This window comes from Hippocampus bargibanti, linkage group LG04 (genome assembly GCF_051943395.1).
Source record: "Hippocampus bargibanti isolate YZ-2025 linkage group LG04, ASM5194339v1, whole genome shotgun sequence".
NCBI lineage: Eukaryota > Metazoa > Chordata > Actinopteri > Syngnathiformes > Syngnathidae > Hippocampus > Hippocampus bargibanti.
This window is the reverse complement of record NC_142737.1, coordinates 1,067,501-1,093,052: the sequence shown is the minus strand read 5'-3', so window position 1 is coordinate 1,093,052 and position 25,552 is coordinate 1,067,501. Positions and strand designations below refer to the sequence as shown.

Here is a 25,552-nt window from a genome sequence, read left to right as displayed (position 1 = left end):
GGAGGGAGGCAAATACGGGAGAGTTTGGGTGCTTTTACTCCTAACATTAGCAATTTATATTGCTAATGCAAGTTTTAGGTTGTGTTAATGGAGAAAAATATTCTGTTCCATATTAACGGGATGGATGAAAAGGTTTCTTCAACTGTCATCTGCACTTCTTTAAAGGTGTCGAACGTTTCGCTTCTCATCCAAGCGGCTTCGTCAGCGAACTAAAATTTGCTGGTAGCTCTGTCCTTATATTTATATAGAATCGAGGGGAAAAAAAGCCGGCTGCCATTTCAGGAGCTCCAATAACCGGCTCGTTTGCAAATGACACATCACTCATTGTGGCGCTCCGTGTGTTTCCGGAAAAATAGTTTGTATGCCAAAATTATATTCTAGCGAATTTAACATTTGTAAGGCAAAAAGTTCGTTAGCTGAAGCGTTCGTAAGCCGAGGTATCGCTGTGTTTGTGTCTGGCCATTTTCAGGCGACCATTAGTCTTTTCCGTCTTAGACAGGTGATCGATCATTTGTCTCCATGCACTCCAACGTCGATTGGATGTAATGTAATTGGAGAAAGTTTGTGGAGTACACAAAGAAAACTTTATTGAATGAAGCAAAACAACGAAGAGAACGTGGCGGCTCCCCTCTAAAGGAAAATAAATACTTTCTTGTCGTTCACGTCAAAAGCTCAACTCTCCTTTGGCACCGACACTCGCCACAAAAATAAAAATCCTTCAGCGTTGCCACGGCGACACACTGAAGGCCAAACAGCGACGCTGTTAATATGGACTATAAAGGCAAAGTCCCCGGTTGGGTTCTTCGCCATTTTTGATCGAACCAAAATCATTTTGGTTTTGTTTGGGCGGAAAAAAAAAAGAAAAGCCTGACACTTTTTCTGGTCAGGAAAGCGCAGAGAAAAAAGAAAAAAACATGAAGAAGACGCTTCCCGTACGTCTATAATGGCGGGGATAAAAATCAGTCTAAGCTGTTCTGAAATTATTGTTCTCACTGGTAGCGTGTCGAAGGTGCTGCTGGGAAAATAGCAAAAGAACAAAATAAAAAGAAAATGTTTGGAGTTTTGCTCTTTTGGTGTGTGTTTTTTTTTTGTATGTATGTATGAGTGGGGATTGGAGGATACAGGGGTCAAAGGTTAAGGTTCACTCCATCTGCTGCAGCGTCGGAGGTCATCAGGAAGGGTCTCTACTGTTGATCCTGGAAGGCATCCAGGCCGAAGGCGTTGTCAAGGAAACGGCGAAGTTCCAGAAGGTGCGTGTTCTTGTTACCCGTGGCTGGCGCCGCGGCGGGGCCACGACCCGCATACCTGACGGACAAAAAAAAAAAAAAAAAGTAAGCAAAATGATTACTAGTTAGCGTAGCTAACATGCTAAAGGCGACGGCGACGTTTCGGTCATGAAGAAATAAGCCGACAACTTGACGCTGGAATACGAACGCGGTAAACTCTTGCTGCTCGTCCTTTTTTCCCGCGGCGGCCATTTTGTCGCGCTGTTTAAATGTCTTTTTTTTTCTTTTTTCGCTCTTAGGCTCAACTTTCTTTCATCTCATTTAGCTTTTTTTGTCTTTATTCTTATTTCTTTTTTCCTCTCTTCACTTCTTTTTATTTATCTCACTAGCTAGCTAAATAGTTAATAGCTAGCTAATTATTAACTATTTAGCTATCTAACAGGCTAAATAGCTATTAACTATTTATTTAGCTATCTGGCTGGCTATCTAGCTATATATGTATCTATTAACTATATAGCTATCTAGCAGGCTAGCTAACCGGCTAGCTATCTCGCTGGCTATCTATTAAAACTATAGCAAGCTTTCTCTTATCCATATAGCTATTAACTATATAGCTATCTGGCAGCCTAGCTATCCGGCTATCTAGCTGGCTATCTATTAGCACTATAGCAAACTATCTATTATCCATATAGCTACTAACTATATAGCTATCCAGCAATCTATTAGCTGTATAGATAACGAGCTAGCAAGCTACCTAGTAGATAACTAGCTAGCTTTCTAGCTATTTGAGTTACTTCCGGGTTGAGTGAACACTGGCGGGTGTGGCTGCCGCCGCTCACCAATGGAACTGTCTCACTAGCTATTTAGCTAGCTATCTATTAGCTAGATAGCTATCTAGCTAATAGATAGCTAGTGATACAACTAGATAGCTAGATAGCTAATACATAGCTAATAGCTAGATAGCTAATTTTTCCATTGGTGAGCGGCGGCAGTGAACGCTGCCGCGTGTGATTTCCGCTGCACACCCACAGAAAAAGCAGCTATCTACCTAGATCGCTATGTATTAGCAATCTAGCTAGCTTTCTATCTGCTAGATAGCTATCTAGCTAGCTTTATATCTATTTGAGTTACTTCCAGGTGTCGTGAACGCTGGCGTGTAGCTGCTACTCACCTACAGAAAAACTCGCTATCTAGCTAGCTATCTATTAGCTATATAGCTATATATTAGCAATATAGCTATCTATTAGCTATCTATCTATTTGAGTTACTTCCGGGTAGAGTGAACGCTGGCAGGTGGCTGCTGCTGCTCACCCACACAGAAAACTAGCTATCTAGCTAGCTAGCTATTAGTTATATAGCTATGTATTAGCTATATAGCTACATATTAGCTATCTAGCCAGCTTTCTATTAGCAACAAATTAGAAGGAAGGAGACGTATGTGTGGTGCGCTGACCAGACGGGCTTGGCCCTCTGGATGGTGGTCCTGATGCGAGGTTTGACATAGTCGTAGTAGCCTTGGTTCTTGTGCTCCTCCTGACACCAAACCAGGTCGGCGTTGGCAAAACGCTCCGACTCCGCCTTGACTTGGTCGAACGGGAACGGAGACAACTGGACGCACAGAAAAAAAACCCGGTCAAACGGCGACGTTCAGAGTACTCCGGAAATACTCCAGGACCTCAAATCTATCATTGTTAAAATGTTTCAAAACGCAGTACAACGGCGTACCTGCTCGATACGCGCAATGGCGACCGTGGCATCCATCTCGCGGTTCTTCCTTTCCTTGGTGAGCTCGTAGTAAACTTTTCCCGTGCAGAAGATGAGTCTCTTGACCTCCTCGGGACGCTGGGCTGCCACGCCGTCCTCGGGGATCAGCCTCTGGAACTCGCTTCCTGGAGATGAGCAGGAGTGAGAAATTGTAGACAAGTACAGTGATACCTTGGCTTATGAACTTAATTGGTTCCCAGACAGAGTGTGTAAGGCGAAAAGTGTGTATCCCAAAAATGTATTTCCCATAAAACATCATTTTCTACTTTCTAATTTTCTAAGCCTTAAAACTACACAAAATATAGCTTATTTTATGTGTAATAAATGTCCTATGGTATTATAATTAAAGAAATAAACAGTACTATGAAATAAAGTGGTTTTATTGACCTTTGTGACGGTCGTTGATGGCTTGATGGAATGGAGTGACCGCTTTCATCAGCATGAAACACTTGATGAGGAACGTAACCTTCTTCTTTCACCATCTTGAGGAACGATTCCTTGTAGGTGCTTTCTGTGCCATAATTTTACCTTGTTCCTCATCAATTCTGTTCTGTTTAGCTGGGTTGATAGCTTTTTGCATCAAGTGTACAGATGGCTTGTGCGGGTTGTTTGTGGAGCCTAATTGATGGGAATTTTAACCTTGCAGTCTACACTAAGCCTTTGAACTATCAAAGTTGAAACAAGTGCAAATGTCACCGTTTTCTCTCCATTTACGTACTCTCTCTCTGTCGTCTGCCTGTCTCTTTAATGTTTAAACCCCCCCTCCCCCCACTGCTGCGTTCTTGACCAATCACGTGACTGGGGGCGGGGAATAGAGAAACAAAAAAAAGTCGGCTGCCATTTTCTTTTTGGGAGAACGGCCTCACTCTCTGTCTGTAACCCCCCCCCCCCCACTGCTTGACCAATCACGTGGCTTTAACCGAAGACTGAGGGCGGGGAATAGAGGACAAAAATGAGTCGGCTGCCATTTTCTTGCTAGGAGAACAGGCTCGTTGGCGAACGACACATCACTTATTGTGGCAGCTCCGCGGGTATCCCAAAAATAGTTCATATGCAAAGGTAACATGTTGATAAATGTAACGTTCGGAAAGCAAAAAGTTCGTAAGCCAAGGGGTTCATAAACCAAGGTATCACTGTACACACACAGCCAATATGAGTGTCAGGGCGAGAGGGGGATGTAGATAGCAAACCTGGCAACATCTCATCAAAACTGGACCTGGCCTCAGGGTGGCGCAGAAGCGACTTGGGAGTGAACACAATCAGCTAGGAATAGAAACAGATGTTAAATTTCTTATTTTTTTTAAATACTCCTGGTTGGGGGTCGGGAGGGGGGGTCTGACCGGCTTCCTGAAGGGCAGCAGGATCTGCCGTCGGATCACGTGGAAATAATTGCCGGGACTGGAGCAGTTGACGACAATCCAGTTGCAGTCGTACAATTGGCGAACGGCAAAGTCGTCGGTCAGCGTCTGGGAGGGGCAATAAAAAATTATCCAATCGGGCGAAGCGTAGGAAGAGGATGGACACGTACGATTAGGAGGTGGGGGGGGGGGGGGCAGGGGGGAGACAAACGCGCACACACACACACACACACAAGAAGAAGAACTACGTCTCGATCTCTTACGGGCATCACGTCGGGGTCGTCGTTGCACATCTGAAGGAACCTTTCTGGGCGAGCGGAAGAATGTTCTGGGCCCTGAAGACGACAGAGAGACAGACAGGCAGAGACACACAGAAGACAGAGAGGGAGAAAGAGAGAGGGACAAAGAGACAGAGAAGACAGAGACAGTGACAGAGAGAGAGAGAGAGAGACAGACACATAGAGACAGAGAAGACAGCAGCAAATGAGTTAAATAAGAATCACTTGTTTGGATGAAAAAGGAGACAAAAAGGTTCTTTCATTTTTAGGACATGATGAAGCCTGCTGCCCCCACCAAGATGGCGGAGGGGAAGCACATGGCGCTTAAAGGATATGTAAGATGCGTACGTTACGGACACTACTTCAAATGACACGCTAGCGTTCAACATGGCGGCGCCTCACCATGCCCTCCATGCCGTGCGGCAGCAGCAGCACGATGCCGTTTTGCCGGACCCACTTGGCCTGACCGGGACAAATGAACTGGTCAATGATGCACTGCGCCGTGTTGTGGAAGTCGCCAAACTGCGCCTCCCACAGGATCAGCGCGTTGGGACTGGCCATGGCGAAACCCAACTCGAAGCCTGTTCGGGCCATGACGTAGAAGTTACACGGAGAAGGAAACAAAATGGGGGCGGCAACACCGGGAACCGAAGACTCACCGAGGACGCCGTACTCCGACAGGGAACTGTTGCAGACGGTATAAGGCGCCTGGTCCGGGGACAGGTGATTCATGGGGATGCAGATCCTCTTGTCCACGTTCTGATCGTGAAGGACGTGATGGCGGTGGCTGGAAAAGTGCACAAGGGTTCAAAGGTCAAGACAAAGGACGCCAGGTTTAGGTCCAGTTTGAGCAAAGACGAACGAGATGAAGTGCTTAGAGGTGGATAACGCTCCACTGGCTGGTGGCAACGGACCTGAAGGTCCCTCGCTCCACATCCTGGCCCGACAGACGTACGTGGATGCCTTCCTTCAGCAAAGAACCGAAGGCCATGTACTCCCCCAGGGCCCAGTCCACCGTTCGTTTACGAACCATCTCGGCGCGCCCCTTCAGGATGCGACTCAAACCTGAACACCGAACGTCGGAGCAGATTAGATAGCGAATAGTAGACAGAATAGAAGATTCATGCTTAGAAGGCCCGCAATGGAAGCGCAGAAAATCTGGGGGGCAATCTGAGGTGGACAGACACAGCCTGTTATACTGTCATCCTCATGAAGGAGATCTGTCTTCACAGGAAAAGGTCATTAGCCAGGTTTCAAATCTATAAATTCACGGAAAGGACAACCAATTAAAATGTCTATGATCTCTTGGTTTATGGATGTCGGTGCTTTGGACGTTCAGGGGTGTGGTATTCAAATCAAGAAGACTATGTTTTACTAACTTATCACTCAAATTTGCATATATAGTGATACCTTGGCTTACGAACTTGATTAGTTCCCAGAAAGTGTATGTAAGGCGAAAAGTGTGTATTCCAAACATTAATTTCCTATAGGAAACCATTAAAATGAGAATAATCCGTTCCCAGGTCTCCATAAAACGTGATTTTTCAACTAAATAATTAAAGAAATAAACTGTACAGTATAATAAAATCGTTTTAATTACCTTTGTGATGGTCGCGAACAACATCACTCATTGTGGCGCTCCGTGTGTTTCCCAAAAAATAGTTTGTATGCCAAGATTATATTCTCGCGAATTTAATGTTCGTAAGGCAAAAATTTCGTTAGCTAAGCCGAGGTATCACCGTACTCTCAATAAACAGCTTGGCAGAGGGCTGCCGAGGTTGGGCGTCGGTTAGTCATGAATGGCTGCGTCCCCTGCCGGCAGTAAAAGAAAATGTTCCTGTGTTCGAGCCTTTGTTCACAGTGTCCTAACGAACATCTCTGACAAGTACGTAGAACTCAAGAGCAAAATGGCCAGTGTGGACGTGTGGATTCGACGTGACCTCCATGGATGGTGAAGTCCTCCACGGGGACGGAAGAGGCCACTTCTCCGATGTGGTTGAGGTTCTCCTCCGTCAGTCCGGTGGAAGGACAACTCATGGACTTGGGCTGGCCGTCCAGCGTGAAGAAACCTGGAAAAACGCATGTAAAGATCTTGATGTGGACCAGATCCGAGGGTTCCAGGATTGCGTACCGGGCCACGGTGAGTCCAGCCAGTGTTTGATGTGTAGGATCTTCTCATCCTTGGATCGGGCGTGGGCTTCCTCGCAGATCTTGTCGTATTTGGCAATCTCCTCCTGCGGACGCGATTGGAATGACTCGCCGAGTTTGGGCGTATCAATAAGAAGAGAGTAGAGATAAGCACGTACCTCGTACTCTTGCCGGGTGACGCTTCCGTCCGCGATGAGCTTCTCGGCGTACTTGAGCAAGACGGGTTTTTGCTTCTTAATCTGCTTGTACATGAGCGGTTGGGTGAACATGGGCTCATCCATCTCGTTGTGGCCCATCCGCCGGTAGCAGACCAGGTCCACCACCACGTCTTTGTGGAAGGTGGCCCGCCACTCGGCCGCCACTTTGCACACATAGATGACCGCCTCCGGGTCGTCGGCGTTGACGTGGAAGATGGGAGCGTTGACCACGCGCGCCACGTCCGTCGGGTAGGGCGACGAGCGAGCCATACGGGGGTCGGTGGTAAAGCCGATCTAGACGGGGAGAAAGGCACGGCGAGAAAAGTACAGTGATACCTTGGCTTACAAACTTAATTGGTTCCCAGAAAGTGGGTGTAAGGCGAAAAGTGTGTATTCCAAACATTAATTTCCCATAGGAAACCATTAAAATGAGAATAATCCGTTCCCAGGTCCCCATAAAACATAATTTTCAACTAAATAAGCCTTAAAACTACACACAATATACAATATTTTATGTATAATAAATGTACTATTGTATTGTAATGAAAGAAATAAACTGTACTATATAATAAAGTGGTTTTATTGACCTTTGTGATGGTCATTGATCATTCATTGGAATGGATAGCTTTTTTTGTTGTTGTGATGTTCCAACAGCAACAGATGCAGGCAGACACGCTAGAAACCTCATTAATAGCTGGTTCCCTTGCTTGTATGTTCTTTTCAAATTGCACAGATGGCTTGTGCGGGTTATTTGTGGAAAGCTGATTGATGGGATATTTTAACCTTGCAGTCTACACTCATCAATACAGTCGGTCAGGTTCTTGTCAATGCCTACCTGGTTGTTGACCACCACGTGTACAGTGCCGTGCGTGGTGTAGGACGGCAGGTCGGAAAGATGGAAAGTCTCGTACACGATGCCCTGACCGGCGAACGCGGCGTCTCCGTGGATAAGGATTGACATCACCTGAATGCAGAGCGGCAGGCAGGCGTCAGGGTCCGGTTCAGGCGGGTAACTCCACGTACATACAAGATGGCGCCCGAGTAGGCAGCCGTCAACAAGTGCTCTCACGAGACTTGCGGCAATTTGGGTAGCACGAATATGCCAGCACTGTTTTTGATTTGGAAGGAATGTGTTTTTCTACTTCTTCACAATGTCAATTTCTCCACTGCGAGACTAGTAAAGGCCAATCCAACTCACCCGGTTGCCGTCGTTGTCCCCGCAGTAAAACTGCTCGGCCTTGGTCTTCCCCTGCACCACCGGGTCGGCTGCTTCCAGGTGTGACGGGTTGGCCACCAGGGACAAGGTGATGTTACGGTCGGTCACGCGGTTGATCCTGCGGTGGTACATGCCCAGGTGGTACTTGACATCCCCGGAACCCTGAAGACGGAAAACGCCGGCGGGCAGTGAGGAACGACCGAGACGGGACACCGGAACCCAAGAGAAGCGATCGCTACCTCGTCTGCCGCTTCCAGCTTGGAGTCGAACTGACAAAAGATCTGCTCCAGTTCTTTCCGGATCACGTTGGCCAAAACGTTCAGACGTCCCCTGGCGTGAAGATAAAAACATATTTCGACGTGGTACGAAGTGGGCGTGAGCGACTACGTTTCGGCGTGCGATACCTGTGAGGCATGCCCATGATGACGTACTCCACGCCGCTTCCGGACGATATGTCGATGATGGTCTTGAGAGCCGGGATAAGGGACTCGCAACCCTCCAGACCGAAGCGCTTCTCAGCCGACCACTTCTTCTGTAGGAACTCCTCGAACCTGCACGGCACGCCCACGCCAGGTCGAAGTACGTTCTTCGTTGCGTTGATTTTGAGCTTTTGGGGGTGGGCGGTACCTGGTCGAGCGGACCATGCGGGCCAGAAGAGTCCTCTTCTCTTCCAGGCTGAACTGCATCACGCCCGGGGTCTCAAACTTCTGCCGGATCCATTGACACTGCTCCAGGTCATTGATGAACATGAACTCCACGCCGATGTGCTGACAGTACGCCAACTGGGGTTGGTTAAGGGGGGAGGGATTCCGATGTTAGGGGAGGCGGTAGCCAACAGTGAGTACGTGAACGAGCGCAAACCTCTAGTCGTCGTATGATCTCCTTCAAAGGCAGAACGGTCTCGGAACCTCCGATGAAGGTGGTAGTGGGTAGCCGGAAGACCTTCTCCAGGTCCGACTCATCCAGGCCGTAGAAGCCTACATTTCCCAGCATGCACCGGGGAGAAAAAGCGGCGGGTGAGGACGGTGGTGCCAAAGAAGCCAACAGAGGTGACGGAACGCGGCGAGAGTCGCCGTTACAATTCCTTAACCCAAAGTCAATCATCAGCGGTCAGGTGACGTTGACCGTCGTCCTCGTCATCGGGGGACGGGCAATCGCAACGTCGTCGTAGGAAGACAAAGTCACCAAAGCAACAGGACAGGACAGAAAAGACGAGCACAGACGTGGCAATGGTGTACGTACAAGGAGGGAGGCGGGGGGGGGATGGGAGGCGGGTGACGCACGGGTGACAGTTGATTGACAGATGGGAGTTAGGTGATAGACTATGCGATTGTTAGGTGGATTTTGGGCCACGAGTGTTAGTTAAGGACAACCGACATCTCCGGACACAAGTTGCGTCCATATTTTGTAAAATCACGTCACGGAGGCAACGCCCATGATCGAGAAAGTGACGCACAATGCATTTTGGGTACTTTTGTTCGTCTGAAAACACTGTGTTGATGGCGATATTAGAAGGAAAACGACATAAATAACGCGATGGTGAATCGTTGTGTCGTAGCCAATTGCACGCATAAAGCTACCTAACTAGCTATCTAGCTAGCTATGTATTAGTTATTCATTAGCCACCTAGCTAACTTTCTATCTATTTGAGTTACTATTTGAGTCGGCTCACCCACATAAAAAAAAACGTATCCTGTGACTGTAAAGTGACCTTGAGAGTTTTGAAAGGCGCTTAGAAATGAAATGGATTATTATTATTATTATTATGATTATTATATTATAAAGAAGGTGTAAGTTGACACAAATTCCCAGCGGACAAATCAGCCCATTTCTATTGGAGCTTGTGCGCCATCTGGTGCATTTTCTGGGGCGCTACATTGGAGTCCAGACGGCTCAAATTGATACGGAGGGACTTCTTTAATCGATTGCAAACATTTATGCTTTCCGCTTCACAACTATTTGAATCATATTCATAATTGGATGAGTCACAAGAAAGTATCTTCTCCGAATCTGAACTCTCTGAAGCCATTGTTTTGAATCTGGAGCGAGGCAGTTTGTGAAGGAGTATCCTGGTGTGACATCACGAACAAGGGGATGTGACTTTCTGAGTTTCGAGCTCATTTTGTGTCATTTTAATAATAATAATAATAATAATAATAATAATAATACATGTAATTTCTCAGCGCCTTTCAAAACTGTCAAGGTCATTCCACAGTCACAGGACCAGTCCCTCGGTGCGTGAGCAGCGGCAGCCACATGCGCTAGCGTTCACTCAACCCGGAATAACACAAATAGATAGAAACCTAGCCAGCTAGCTAATAGATAGACAATAGCCAGCGAGCTAGACAGCTATATAGCCAGCCAGATAGCTATATATAGCTAGCCAGATAGACAATATAGCTAGCTAGAGATCGTCGGGAGTCACTTTTGGACATCCTGAGAAACCGGTGTGTATCCAGAAACAACCTGTGTGTGTGTGTGTGTGTGTGTGTGTGTGTGTGTGTGTGTGTGTGTGTGTGTGTGGAGGGAGCGGGGGGAGGGTAACCAACCAATGAGCAAGCTGGTTCAGAAATCAGGATTCAACTCGCAACACGTAAACATGGCTGCCGCCTGGGATGTTCCAAACAGGACCAAACCGACCACACAATGCCAGCGTCTCACCTTCTATCTCAGTTTTCCCAACATCGCAACACACACTCAGCGGTAGCGGCTACAAGCTAACTACGCACACGGCAAAACACACGACACCGCAAGAAGGCCGGGTAGTGGGTGTGGGGGGGTTAGATCGTCCGTGGAAACTATAAGAATGATTCTCGGACCCTCCAGGGGGGGGGGGGGGGTAGAGACAATAAAAAGCCAAAAGTAGGTGTGCGGCGCACACACAAGCTTGCAACGCTAGGCTACAGCAGCGCTGCTTTTCATACCTCCGACCGTGAGCAGTTTCAGTCGATCCTTGACCGCGTCTGGACGGGGTGGGGGGAGGCGGGTGGGGTGAAGGGTGAGGAAACATCCGGAAAAGTTAGTCACTGTCACTGACAACCCGCTTCTAAAACACACCCATGGCCGCTAGTAGCAGCTAGCATCGGAGCTCACAATAAGTGCCAGACACCGCCGGTTGTCGCCTCCCAGGTTGGACACCATTCCCAAGCTAGCACGGTGAGGGGGTATGGGCAGGTGGATAGGGAAGGGGCTAATTCCTGGTTGCCCTCAGCAGAAGAGCTAAGAGCTAAGCGATGCTAAAGCTAATTAGGTGTTAGAGGCGCTAGGCAGCACACTCCAGAAGAACAAAATGGTTCTCAAACAAGGGGTCCCGGAACGCAGTGAGAAGAGACTTTAGTTTTACTCCCTGGTGCTTTCTACTATCTTTGTGACTGCTTTATTTCCTGTATATGACTGTTGTGCATGTTATTATTAATAACAATAATAATACATTTAATTTATAAGCGCCTTTCAAAACTCTCAAGGTCATGGGATAAGTTTTTTTGCTGCGGGTGAGCAGCGGCAGCCACACACACACAAGCATTCATTCAACCCGGAATAACTCAAATAGATCGCAAGTTAACTAGCTAGCTAATAGATAGCTAGCTAGATAGCCATCCAGGTAGTTAATAGACAGCAAATAGATAGCTAGCAAGTTAGCCAGCTAGGTAGATAATAGCTAGCTAGCTTTGTTCCAGCTTCAGCTGTTGATAAAGCACTACATAAATCAAGATGTATTGTATTGTATTTTTTTCATTGTGATTGGTGAGTTGCTTACATGTGATGTGATGAAATATGGATAATTCGCATAATATGGATAATTCTTGTAATTTATTGCACAATTTATCGCATAATTATCACGTAATTTATCACGTAATTAATTTCATGTCATAATTATCGTAATTTGCAATTAAGAACGTAATTTCTCCACTGTGAGACTAATAAAGGCAAATCCAATCCAATCCAAATTATCATAATTTGCAAATATCGTAATTCGTAAATATAGCTTCAGTAGCGTAATTTATCGCGGAATTTTTTCACGTAATATCATGTAATATGGATAATTTGCGTCATTTATTATGTAATTTTGGACAATAAAAATTTGGGATAATTCACGTTATTGGATAATTTACGTTATGCATAATATGGCTAATTCACGCAATTTATCATGTAATTATTGTAATCCGTAATTAATATCATTGTGTAATTATCGTAACTTGCAAATATCGTAATTCGTAACTATCGCTTCAATAGCGTAATTTATTGCGTAATTTATTGCATAATTTATCGCATAATTTATTCCCGTAATATGCATAATTCGCATAATTCATTTTGTAATTTTGGATAATAAAAAAATTGGATAATTCACGTTATTGGATAATTTGCGTTATGCATAATATGGATAATTCATGTAATTTATCACGTAATTATTGTATTTCGTAATTAATATGATCGTGTAATTATCGTAATTTGCAAATATCGTCATTCGTAAATATCGTATAAATAGCGTAATTTATCGCATAATTTATTCACGCAATATGGATAATTGGCGTAATTTATGGCGTAATTTTGGATAATAACAAATTTGGATAATTCACATTATTGGATAATTTGCCTTTTTGCATAATGTAGATAATTCACATAATTTATCGCCTAATTATCGTTATATTAATATCGTGTAATTATCGTAATTTGCAAATATCGTAATTCGTAAATATCGCGTAAATAGCATCATTCATTCGCGTGATATGGATAATTGGCATTATTTGAGGCCACGCGTTGTCTTTGGAAACATTTATGGACCCAAAATGTTTGAGAACCGCCGATCCAGAAGTCACAGAACCATTTTCTGCTCACCAACAACAACAACGTCAGACGCTCAGCAGCGACACAAAAGATCCCAAAGCGGCAAATTCTACCAAGAACTCCCCCCCGCAAAAAAAAAAAAGAAAAAGTGACATCTTCGCGAATTAGCACCTAAAAAAAAAAGAGCGGCAACAAGACTTTGGGGTTCCCCGAAAGCATCGTGGACCTTCCGTTGCATTCCGGATGTTTCTTCACGCTCCTTTAAAATGGAGGACCAAAGTGAGGATACGAGACATCCTCCTGATGGTCAAGAAGGATGGAGCGGAAAAAAACGGCGGAGGGACGGGGGAATTTGGGGGTCAGGGGGAGGGGCTAGGAGCTAGGGGCGGGGCCGCCAAAGCGAGGCAGAGCAGCAAAAGGGGAGGAGTCTGCAGAGCCGTTTTTTTCCGGTTCCTCACCCAGCTTGTCCGAGGACGTGATAATGTCAGTGGGCACGCACGAATCCAGATCAGCGTCCATGATGCCAAGCGGGTCCATTTGGGCCACTTGGTGACCGCGAATCTACATGGGGGTTGGGGGGGGGGGGAGGAACGAGGACAGAACCCACCCGAAGGAGGAACAGGAGGATGGAGGACAGTGAAGGCCAAGTGAGGAAAACAAATGGACCGGCACCAGGAGTGGGAAAAGCAAAATGGAGGAGGAGGAGAAGAAAACACAGCAGCACACCAAGCAAACACAACCAAGATGAGGAGGAAGAAGAAGAAGGAGGAGGAGGAGGAGAACGAGGAGTGGGAGGAGAACGGGTGGGACGGAGAAGCAACATTAACACAACGAGCAATTGTCCGTCTCTTGCTCACCGACATCTTGGAAGCCGCTATTGACGGGAGCGTCATCAAAATTCACACAGCTGATGCCCAACGGGTCCAAGTGGGCATTGTGATGACCCATGACCTACATACACACACACACACACACACACACACACACACACACACACACACACACACACACACACACACGCGTACAAGTGCACACGCATGTACAACAGATTATACCGTAACCCCCAAAGTTCAACAGTGGTTTCATTCCGACCAGATTTTCAAAGTGCTATCAGAAGGTAAGCAGAGCTGCGCTGCCAATCGGCAACACAGGGGAAGCGGAATCTGAAATACAGACAAACCTGGGTTTTCGACCATAATCCATTCCAGAAACCTGTTCGAAAATCAATTTTGGTCAGAAAACTGAAACATTTCCCATTATAATTAAAGTCTTGTATTTTCCGGCGTATAAGGCCCCCACTGAATGGTGTATTTTCATACTTTTTCCATATATATATATATATATATATGGCGCACGGGACTATAAGGCGCACCACCCCCAATGAATGAAAAACATGTTCCTAATATAATATATAAGTCTATAAAAGTTTTTCCAAATTTAAGGTGCACCGGAGTATAAGGCGCATCCCCACTGAATGGTGTATTTTTCAATGTTTTCCATATATAAGGCGCACCCCCAATGAATGAAAAACATGTTCCTAATATATTATATAAGTCTATACAAGTTTTTCCAAATATCAGAATCATCTTTATCGGGACAGACTTTAGCTATCCTGAAGTCACGTGTCCTGTGTTGACCTCACACACAAACCTGCTTTTAATTTGAACAAGAATGCCGTATATTCTGGTGTATAAGGCGCACCCCCCAATAGATAGTGTATTTTCAAACCTTTTCCATATATAAGGCGCACGGGAGTATAAGGGGCACCTTCAATGAATGAAACAACTTTTCCAAATATACATATATTTATTTATGGTATTTTCCAGTTTATAAGGCGCACCGGAGTATAAGGCGCGCCACCAAACGAAAGGTGTATTTTCAAACTTTTTCCCACATATGACGCGCACGGGAGTATAAGGCGCACCCCAATAAATGGTGTATTTTCAAACCTTTTCCATATATAAGACACACAGGATTATAAGGCGCACCCCCCAATGAATGGTGTATTTTTAATATTTTTCCATATATAAGGTGCATGGGAGTATAAAGGGCACAAGGGACTTCACATATAAGGTGCACCTGCGTATAAGGCGCAGGGTCATCTTTTGAAGAAGATGAAGGCTTTTGGGTGCACCTTGCACACCGGAAAATATGGTACTTCATGTATATAAGGCGCACCAGCGTATAATGCACAGGGTCGTCTTTTGAAGAAAATCAAGGCTTTTGGGTGCACCTTATACACCAGAAAATATGGTAACCAAAGAAATAAAACTACTTTTTTTTACCCCTAAAATCAACTTTTGAAGAAAATCAAGGCTTTTGGGTGCGCCTTATACACCAGAAAATATGGTAACCAAAGAAATAAAACTACTTTTTTTACCCCTAAAATTAACCATACAACATAATTCAATATTTATTTCAATCTTTTACAAATCTGAGCTGAGTTTAAAACATAGGTTATTATTACTATTACGATGATGATGACTATTATGATTATTATTGAGAATAATGTAAAAACAAAGAACCCTCATTGAAGCCCACGTGAACAACAACGCATCTTCAAAGCTTTCGTGCTTTTGAATAAAACGTGCTTATTAGCATGTTAGCAATACCTGGTAGGCACGGATGAGGGATTGCACAGCCAGGTGGTCCTCCACCAGTTTCTCCACGTTGGGCTGGGCTCCCACCAGAGAAGAAAGTTGAGGGGTGGCGGACAAGCCCAGGGGGGACTGATAGGCGGCACCGGGCGGCGCACCGGCGTTAGCGTTGCGGAAAAACACATCCCATGACTAGATGGGAAGGATAAGATGTGTTAGGGTACTTATTCAGTACATGCTTGACTATGATCTGTACTTCTTTGAATGTGTCGGACGTTTCGCTTCTTATCCAAGAGGCTTCGTCAGCAAACTAAAATTTGCTGGCCCTATATTTATATCCCTACTGTCCAGAGGTGGCAGTGCCAGACTCTGCTATGATTGGTCCCTGCTCTCAGATGCTTTCATGTAACTCACCCAGTTATGAATATGATTCAAATAGTTCTGAAGAGGAAAGCATAAATGTTTGCAATCGATTCAAGAAGTCCTTCCGTATCAATTCGAAGCGTCTGTACTCTAATGTAGCGCCCAGAAAATGCACCAGATGGCGCACGAGCTCCGTTGGAAATGGGCTGATTTGTCTGCTGGGAATTTGTGTCAATTTACCTTCTTTATGCGTGTTAGCGTAATTGGCTGCGACACACAATGATTCACCATAGCGTTATTTATGTAGTTTTCCTTCTAATTTCGCCATCAACACTGTGTTTTCAGACAAAAAAAAAGTACCCAAAATGCATTGTGTGTCACTTTCTCTGTCAGGGGCGTTCCCTCCGTGACGTCACTACGGGCATCGTCATCAACTTGAAAACAAGACTTCCTGAATATTCAGCGCGAGTCTTAAAAGGTAAAATATAGCTAAATGCGCTGGAACCTTTGTAAAATGCGCTTAGTTGAAGTCAATTGAAGTGATTTTACAAATTATGGACACAACTTGACCGGAGGCGTCGGTTGTCCTTTAAGTAGATAAATAACGTTTTAAATGAAGTAAAGCTTCGTTTGCCTTTATTTTATCCGCAATCCTAACCTGTCAAACCGCTTGTAACGTATAAATCAGGTATTTAGTGTCATAATAAAATTACAGTGATACCTTGGCTTACAAACTTAATTGGTTCCCAGAAAGTGTGTGTAAGGTGAAAAGTGTGTATTCCAAGCATTCATTTCCCATAGGAAACCATTAAAATGAGAATAATCCGTTCCCAGGTCCCCATAAAACATAATTTTCAACTAAATAAGTCTTAAAACTACACACAATATACCTAATTTTATGTATTATAAATGTGCTACGGTATTGTATTTAAAGATATAAACTGTACTGTATAATAAAGTCGTTTTATTTACCTTAGTGATTGTCCTTGAAGGTTTGATGGAATGCATAGCTTTTTGCTTAAAGTGTCTCAAGGAGCTCTGGGTTGTACATCTTAGAAGTTGTGATCTTGCAACAGATGCAGGCAGACACACTCGAAACTTCGTTAATAGCTGGTTCCCTTGCTTGTATGTTCTCTTTAAATTGTACAGATGGCTTGTGTGGGTTATTTGTGGAGCCTGATTGATGGGATATTTTAACCTTGCAGTCTACATTCTGCCTTTGAACTATCAATAAAGTTCAAACGAGTCCAATTTCACTGTTTTCTATCCATTTTCTCATCATTTCACTTTTGTTTTTTTGTTTCAAGCTCTGTCGTCTCCCTTTCGTGTGTGTGTGTTTCAGTAACCATTCTCGCGAAAGGTTCATTAGCTAAAGCGTTCGTCAGCCGGGGTATCACTGAACATGTTGAATCTGTATGGCAATATTGAGGTGGTGTGGGGTTTACGGTATTTTTTTTCTTCAAAACCGCCTACCAGACACCTTTCACCTTAGCACCTTCATGGAAGATCCTAAGGTATTTGTACCCGTAAACTCTCAACGTGCCCTTCTTTTCCAGCTATTCCGAACAGCTTCTGCCCCCCTCTCTTAACCGGAACGCAAAAGAGGGAGCATGTGGCTTCCTCGGCGGCGCTCACCTTGTGAACGCTTTTGGGGTTCTCCAGCCAGGCGAAGTACATCTCCTCCACGTAGTTGGAACTAGTCCCGTTGAGAAAAGGCTCAGAGGCCACCGGCGCCGTGTAACACCTGAAGGGCGCCAACGTCCTTGAGCCCGAGGGGCCCGCCGGGCCCGTGACGGGCCGCTGCGGGCCTAAAGTCTGAGCCGCCTGCGAGGCGGTGAGCGGACGCAAACGCGCCGCACAAGTCCTTAAGCGATGCATTAGTGGCGTTGTAGTCCTTTCTCCCAGGGATTTTTCTTGCTGTTGTTTTTTTGAAACAAAATCAAGGTGTCCTCAAGGTCGAGGCAGTACCGGTCCACTGGAACTTGCCACAGGTGCCTTCCTCCAATCAGATTCTGCGATGAAATGCACAATAAGTTGGAAAATCAAAGCTTTGAAAAACAAAAAGTTCACATTTTAATACCTATTTGTGACTGTCAAGTGTCCTTGAGAGTTTTGAAAGGCACTTTTAAATCAAATATATTATTATTATTATTATTATTATATTAGCTTGTCAAAGGTTTAGGTTGCCTTGTGAGAAACGTAAACACCAAATAAGCATAGATTTTTTTATTGCATCCATAAAGAAAATGCATGATACTTATTCTTCTTATTCTTATTATTATCATTATTATTATCATCTTCTCAAAAAAATAATCAAACAAGGTTTTTTTCGGTTTCCTTGTGAGAAACCTAAACACCAAATAAACATTGATTTTTTTATTGTATGCATAAATCAAATGCATTAGTATAATAATCATAATAATAATAATAATAATTATTATTATTATTCTTTTTATTAGTTGTATTATTTTTATTATTTGTCTTCTCTTTAATCTTTTTAATGTTTTTAATGTTATTATTATTATTATTATTATTATTATTCTGTGGGTGAGCAGCGGCAGCCACACGCGCCAGCGTTTACTCAACCCTGAATAACTCAAACAGATAGAAAGGTAGCTAGCTAATAGATAGCCAACAGATACCTAGCTCGATAGCCAGTCAGTTAGATAGTGAATAGAGAGCTAGCCAGATAGCTAATAGAAAACAAATAGCTAGCAAATAATATAATAATAATAATAATAATCCATTTCATTTCCAAGCGCCTTGCAAAACTCTCACGGTCACTTTACAGTCACAGGATTAGGTTTCCTGTGGGTGAGCAGCGTTCACTAAACCCTGAATACCTCAAACAGATAGAAAGCTAGCAAGCGAGCTAATAGCTCTTAGATAGCCAATAGCTAGCTACCTAGCTGATAGATAGTAAATCGACAGCTAGCTAGGTAGCCAGCTAAAAATAATCATCCATTTGATTTCTGAGCGCCTTTGAAAACTCTCACGGTCACTCAACAGTAACAGGATCAGTTTTTCTGTGGGTGAGCAGCGGCAGCCACAGGCGCCAACGTTCACTCAACCCGGAAGTAACTCAAATTTATGCTCCATGTTGATTCCATAAACAGCAGTGGTTGTTTTCAAGTGCTGTATAAATACAGTGAAGGAAATAAAAAAAAAACTTGTTTAAAGACTGAACGTTGTGACAGCATTCCTGGAACTTTTGTCACACTTCGCCTCCAATATGTTTTCAATTTGTAAAGTGTCACTAATTAATCAGATCACTTTGGAATCGACACGGCAGCCGAAAAGAAGCCGAACAAGTTTTTGACCTTGTTCGCTTAGCCCCGCCCACCAGCGATATCTTCACTCCTGATTAGTTGTCACGTTGGAATCCCGCCTAAAAATAGACTAGGTTGATTTTCTATTGAGCAAAGCCCATGTCAATCATCGCGTCGTCTTTCCCAAATCGTCAATCGCGGCCAGCCTTCTTCGTCTTCCTTACGAAAACAAAGTTCAACATCCAGAAAGAGTGACACGAATGGCCAAAGCGAACTAATAAATAACACATCCACACAGTCGCGTAAAAACACTTAGATGGTTTGGTAACTAGCATTAGAGCTCTCTGCTTATATAATTAGCTTGCTAGCTCCTACTTTCAACTTGGTTCTTTGTTGTTGGTTTTTTTGGGAGGCGATACGGTGCGAGCAGGTCTACCAAAATGCCCTAAATCAAAGTTAAGATGGCGAAAAACCACGCTCGTTGCCAAGCATTGGAAGCACTAAAAGTCACGTTTCAGTTCCGGCTCAAGGTTGCTCAACTCAGTCAACAGCGCGCTAGCTAACGGGCTAGCATGTCGGCTAACAAGTAGTGAGGAGGAGGGGGGGGGGGGGTTGTCGGAATCAAAACCAAGAGTCCCCCGGCATTTTTAGGATTGAGCTTGTAAAATAACGCCCGGAAGCGAACTCGTGTCTGTAAAATATGAAACACCAAACCGCGGGCGGTTGACTGACCTCCAGAAGCGGTGAGGAGCGGCTGGCCTGTTTGCCGGGTGCCCGGACGCCCTTCGACTCTCCCGGCGCACGAATGACAGCTCCAACCAAGGACCCGCCGAGCCTGGCTAGTGAGGCCGAAGAGGAAATGACGTAATATGACGCTAGCACGAGCGGACCGCGTTTGATTTTTAATGTAAATAATATCGATTAAAATATAGGTTAACACTATATCATAGTTAACATTATATCATAGTAATCATGTCATAATATAAATAAATAAAATAATGTGTATTTTATGGGTAATGACGTAACGACGTATAGTGTTGACGCATTCCACAGTGGCGTTTCTGCAGTGGTGGGCCTGCAGGTCCTTCTCTGCTGGCCTAAAAATACCGGAATCACAAACTAACGTGAATTATATTTTGTCAATGAATTCGGATTAAATAATTCCACATTTTCTTTCAGCTTCCTTTCATGACTTTTCTATTCTATTTCTATGGCTATTTGGCTGGCTGGCTAGATATCTGGCTATCTATGAGCTAGCAAGCTAGCCTTCCATCTATTTGAGTTACTTCCGGGTTGAGTGAACGCTGTCGCGTATGTCTGCCGCTTCTCACCCACAGAAAAACTTATCCTGTGACTGTAAAGTGTCCTTGAGAGTTTTGAAAGGTGCTTATAAATGAAATGTATTATTATTTTCCCCTGTTGTGCTGCTTCCAGACGTGTGTTTTCATATTTAAGCATTTAGCCAATGACATTTCAGTCATTATTTGTTACCAGGGTAGAAATCTACCTGAAGGGTGAAAAAAAAAAAAAGAAAAAAAAGTCTATTTATAATTAAATGAACACGAGGCTCTTGATTCAAGTCAAAGTAATCATTCTTTATGAACAAACATCATGCAGCCATGCCGTGACAGTAATGGAAACAAAGTCAAATCAAATGGATGTAAATTTCTAATATTGTACCACTTATGATCCCAAGTATTATTGTCATTTTTTTGTGGTTTGAGGCAATATTTGATATATTATTGCATAATATTTAACAGTATACCTAGCAGGAAAGACTGCTGATGGGAGTTATAAATTTCAACACAATCAAGTCATTTTTATCTCACATACTCAGCGAGCAGAAAATATATTTGAATGGCTTGAACACACAATCATAAATTCAATATTTGCTGTGAAGAAAAACAAAAAACAACCAAGATTTCTCTCTATCTCTCACACACGCACACACGTACGCACGCACACACACACACACACACACACGCACACACACACACACACACACACACACACACACACACACACACACACACACACACACACACACACACACACACACACACACACACACACAAATTCCTGTTTGAACATTTTTGTGAGGTCCAGGTACTGTAACTCCAGGTACACACACACCTTCCTGTTTGAAAGTTCTTGTGAGGTCCGGGTACTCCAATATATACACACACACATGTGCACACGTACACACACACATTCCTGTTTGAACATTTTTGTGAGGTCCAGGTACTGTAACTCCAGATACACACACACATTCCTGTTTGAAAGTTTTTGTGAGGTCCGGGTACTCCAATACACACACACACATGCACACACACGCACATATATTCCTGTTCAGTGGTTTTGTGAGGTCTGGATAACTCCAGATAAGGAGTGAGGACCACCGTTGCTGATAAATTTAGTGAAGAACTAGTGTTCCATTTGAACACTATAAACATTTCCCACTTCAACTTCTTTAAAAACAAAGAAATAAAAAGTGGCCTTGAAACTGAAATAACAGCAGGAGTGAGGTTTCTGAATGGCTACATTCAAAGTCCTCACCCCTGTTGCGAATTTGGTTAAAATATCATTTTACTTTTTGTTGTATGAACATTTTCCTCTCATTAACCATGCATGAACACACACATAAACAAACACAGTGAGTAAAAAGTGTGTGTATCCAAGTGAAATGAAAATACACACCAAAAAATCATTTTGGGTGAATTTGTGAGGACCTCTCTGAAACTTTAACAGATGCATATATAGACCCTCTACAAGCCGTTAGAATGTAAAACTTGTGGTATGGTATAAAATGTTGGTGGTCCTCACAAGACGAGTCATACAAACACACACACCAAAAATATCCGATTCACTCTGAAACCCCTTGAATAAACAAACACAATTATTAAATGGCAGTTCCTATAAGTGGCGAACAATCCGAACACCCCACAGTGGACAGTTGATTATATATATATATATATATATTGCAAGTTTGTGTATTTTTTTCATCATTCTATTATGACACAGGTGTCAAAGCCAAGGCCTGCGGGCCAAATCTGGCCCTCCACATCATTTTATTCTGTCCACGAAAGCAAATCATGATACCGAAATTTCAAATTGTCGATTGTAAACCACAATAACAGTCATTATTTTTGACTTGAAATATGAAAACTAGTAATTTGTTGCACGCTCTATAAGTAATATGTAAAGTGGATGAAACATTCAAATGGCTTCCATAAATTTAAGACAAGTGCTTACACAAGTTAAGCTAATGGGCGCAGCCGTCACTCACACAGTGTGGTTTTATCTCGGGTAATTTTAAAGCGCCATATACTGTAACCACATTCACCTACCGATGACGCAGCATCAGGTTAAAATCGGGGTTGGGTATTACGTTCAAGGACACTTCAATAAAGTCGTAATGATTTCGGGATAAAACCACTCTATGATTGAGCTAAGCCAGCCCCAACAGTGGTGTTTTTCAAAATAAAATATTTTTTGTTCAGTGTCTGTATGACCTGCTACCAGCGTAGCTTGCCTTCCTGTCGTAGTGGTTTTGTTTTTGCGCCGCCGTCAAAGCAGCCAATTGGACAGAAGCTGCTCTCAGGCAGAATTAGCCATTAGCAAGCTAGCGTTAATTAGCCAGTACCGTTAGCATATGAATGATGCGGTCGCTTATATTCATCACATCTGATTGGATGGTTTCTGACATTTTTTTTTTTTTTGCTGCAGATCCACCTGAGATCCGGTTTCTTGCTCCTTGGCCGTTGATTCGGCGAGGCTAACCCTGGACGAGGAGGCAGCGTTGAATCCTGATACAGAAAGTGCTTAAACGGGTGGCGGAGGAGCAGATCTTTGAGGCATCAGAGGTTGAGCTGCACCGGAGGGTTTGGGTTTTCTGGAACACACAAAAAAGAAAGCAGATGTCAGGCTAAGTGCTAAGCTAATAAGATGTAGGGTATTCTGACAAAAAAAAAAAAAACGAAAAAATACACAGAGGCTAGCTGTTATGATATTATGGCAGACATTGTAACTGTTGATAAACACACATATGCTATAGCGTGGACGCTATGCTAAATGCTAAGCTAACCACTGCAAAACTCATGAAAAATGAAAAATGAATAATGAAAAATGAAAAAAAATAAAAAATAAAATAAAAAATAAAATAAAAAATAACAAAAAATAAAAAATAAAAAATAAAAAAAATAAAAAAAAAAAATAAAAAATTAAAAATAAAAAATAAAAAATTAAAAATAAAAAAATGAAAAAAAAAAAAAAAAATTAATAAAAAATAAAAAATGAAAAAAAAAAAACGAAAAATTAAAAAAAATTATAAAAAATAAAAAAAAAATAAAAAATGAAAAAACATAAAAATAATAAAAAATAAAAAAATAAAAAGTACAAAATACAACAAAACATAAACCATAAAACATACAAAATACAAAATGAAAAATACAAAATAAATAATACGAAATAAATAACTAATAACTAATAACTAAAAACTAATAACTAAAAAATAATAAACTAAAAACTCATAAATATTAATAAATAATAAATAATTCCAAAAGGTAATCTGTTATCCAAAATAAAAAACTTAAAAACGAGGCTAGCTGAGATGCTAACGGACACATGCTATGTGGCCTTATTTATATTGTTGCTTACAAAGGTGGCGGTGGGGGCCTCACAGCGTACGAGGTAGCGTTCCTGCTTGTCTGCACCACCTGAACACACAGTTACACACCATGTCATGATGACGGGGGGCAGGAAGGGGGTGGGGCTTCGTTTTACCTCGTGTGGAGGCAGAAGCTGACTGTGATGCTGGATGATTTAAAAAAAAAACATAAAAATAAAATAAGGCAAGTAGGAACACATTTTTTTGGGTGAGCATAATGGCTACGCAACTATGTGTTACAACACAATTAGTAACACACACAGTTCAGACACAATTTATAGTAATAATAATAATACAGTGATATCTCATCTTACGAACTTAATTGGTTCCCAGACAGTGTGTAAGGTGAAAAGTGTGTATCCCAAAAATTAATTTCCCATAGGAAACCATTAAAATGAGAATAATCCGTTCCCAGGTCCTCATAAAACATCATTTTCTACTAAATAAGCCTCAAAACTACAGAAAATATACCTTATTTTATGTATAAAAAATGTAACATATTTTTTTATAACAAACCAAGCCCGCTTTGTGTGTACATGCCGTGTTTCTGACGATGTTGTCGGCGTTGTCACGGGCAACGGGAGGAGGCGGCTGACTCCTGGGAGGCGGTCCTCTGCAGGGATTGCCCGACGGTGCTCCGTCCGGCCTGGCGACAAGTGTGGGATTTGCCGCGTTAGCATGTTAGCATGTTAGCACGTTAGCACTTTAGCAACGCCGCCGGTCTCTCAACCGAAGCGCGGTTTACGGCGATTGAAAATGAGTGAAATGACTCACCGGTAACCCTGAGAGCGCCCCCTGCGCGTAAAGCCAAAACGCTGCAGCAGCTGCTTCCTGCGCAGAAAGGCGAAGCTAACTAGCGCGGCCAGAGGAAGGATTAAGAAGAAGAACACCAGAAGACCGTCCCTCAGCGAGTGGTCTTTGTCTGTGGAGGAAACACACATCATGAATAGCTAGCTAGCTCAGTAGCCAGCTGGGTAGCAAGCTAATATTTGGCTAGATATCTATCTAGCTAATAGATAGCTAGCTAAATAGCATCTAGCCAGCCAGATAGCTAACAGACAGCAAATAGCTAGCTAGCTCACTAGCCAGCTGGGTTGCAAGCTAATATTTGGCTAGCTAGCTATCTAGCTAATAGATAGCTAGCTAAATAGCATCTAGCCAGCCAGATAGCTAACAGACAGCAAACAGCTAGCTAGCTCAGTAGCCAGCTAGGTAGCAAGCTAAATAGGCATCCAAATCGCTAGATGGCCAGCCATATAGTTAATAGACAGCAAATAGATAGCTCGCTAGCTCAGTAGCCAGCTCGGTAGCCGGCTAATAGTTAGCTAGCTAGCTAGCTATATTGCGAATAGATAGCTTTTCTGCCTTTGCGTTCCTTGGGGTGCTATTCGAACCTCTGCGGGGCTCAAGGTTAGTGATGTACAACTAAAGAACCTCTCTTCAACCTTGAGCAGAAGCTTCGGTGATCCCGGGAGGGCTAATTAGCAACCGCTAATGAGTGCAAGAGTAAAGGAGGGGGGGGGGGGGTGATTACCATTCCAGGTGGGCCCGCTGTCCACGCTGCCACCGTAACCTGGCAGCTCACAGAAGGGCGCGGCCCATCCAGAGTCACAATGACAGTTTCCGTTGTTGTTGCAGATCTGAAGAAGCCGCAAAAAAAGAAATCAGGGTTGGGAATGGATGTG

General features: G+C 43.4%; 2 protein-coding genes and 1 long non-coding RNA gene across 6 annotated transcripts in view; 1 reads left to right on the top strand and 2 right to left on the bottom strand.

Annotated features, from left to right (window-relative positions):
- Positions 1-561: 561 nt before the first annotated feature.
- LOC148898637 (2-oxoglutarate dehydrogenase complex component E1) lies at positions 562-20,049 on the bottom strand. 3 transcript variants are annotated; one of them, XM_088993432.1, is made up of 23 exons: positions 19,934-20,049; positions 17,568-17,944; positions 15,585-15,761; positions 13,431-13,533; positions 11,112-11,150; positions 9,049-9,164; positions 8,815-8,969; positions 8,592-8,738; positions 8,427-8,517; positions 8,170-8,349; positions 7,807-7,935; positions 6,933-7,265; positions 6,758-6,860; positions 6,567-6,695; positions 5,541-5,691; positions 5,286-5,413; positions 5,029-5,207; positions 4,612-4,683; positions 4,331-4,456; positions 4,181-4,253; positions 2,952-3,115; positions 2,680-2,834; positions 562-1,305 (listed from the first exon to the last, which is right to left on the bottom strand). In XM_088993432.1, exons 2-23 carry the CDS (start codon positions 17,808-17,810, stop codon positions 1,185-1,187), a joined length of 3,114 nt encoding a protein of 1,037 aa, XP_088849558.1. In that variant the 5' UTR covers positions 17,811-17,944; positions 19,934-20,049; the 3' UTR covers positions 562-1,184. The 3 variants fall into 3 exon arrangements, with proteins under 3 accessions (XP_088849558.1, XP_088849560.1, XP_088849559.1); XM_088993434.1 differs by lacking the exons at positions 11,112-11,150; positions 13,431-13,533 and adding an exon at positions 13,830-13,923; XM_088993433.1 differs by lacking the exon at positions 11,112-11,150.
- A 731-nt stretch (positions 20,050-20,780) lies between these two features.
- On the top strand, positions 20,781-22,626 carry LOC148898636 (uncharacterized). The gene is made up of 2 exons (XR_016114615.1): positions 20,781-21,494; positions 21,567-22,626. It is a non-coding gene; the product is annotated as an uncharacterized LOC148898636 (long non-coding RNA).
- LOC148898635 (disintegrin and metalloproteinase domain-containing protein 9-like) overlaps positions 22,209-25,552 on the bottom strand; it is a 16,783-nt gene continuing 13,439 nt past the window's right edge. The window contains exons 19-24 of one of the 2 annotated variants that reach the window (XM_088993430.1): positions 25,402-25,507; positions 24,642-24,789; positions 24,408-24,513; positions 23,984-24,013; positions 23,858-23,916; positions 22,209-23,093 (exon numbers count right to left, since the gene is read on the bottom strand). In XM_088993430.1, coding sequence (XP_088849556.1) covers positions 23,024-23,093; positions 23,858-23,916; positions 23,984-24,013; positions 24,408-24,513; positions 24,642-24,789; positions 25,402-25,507 — 519 coding nt within the window. In that variant the 3' untranslated portion in view covers positions 22,209-23,023. The remainder of the gene's footprint in view (positions 23,094-23,857; positions 23,917-23,983; positions 24,014-24,407; positions 24,514-24,641; positions 24,790-25,401; positions 25,508-25,552) is intronic. The other variant, XM_088993431.1, reaches the window with a different exon arrangement.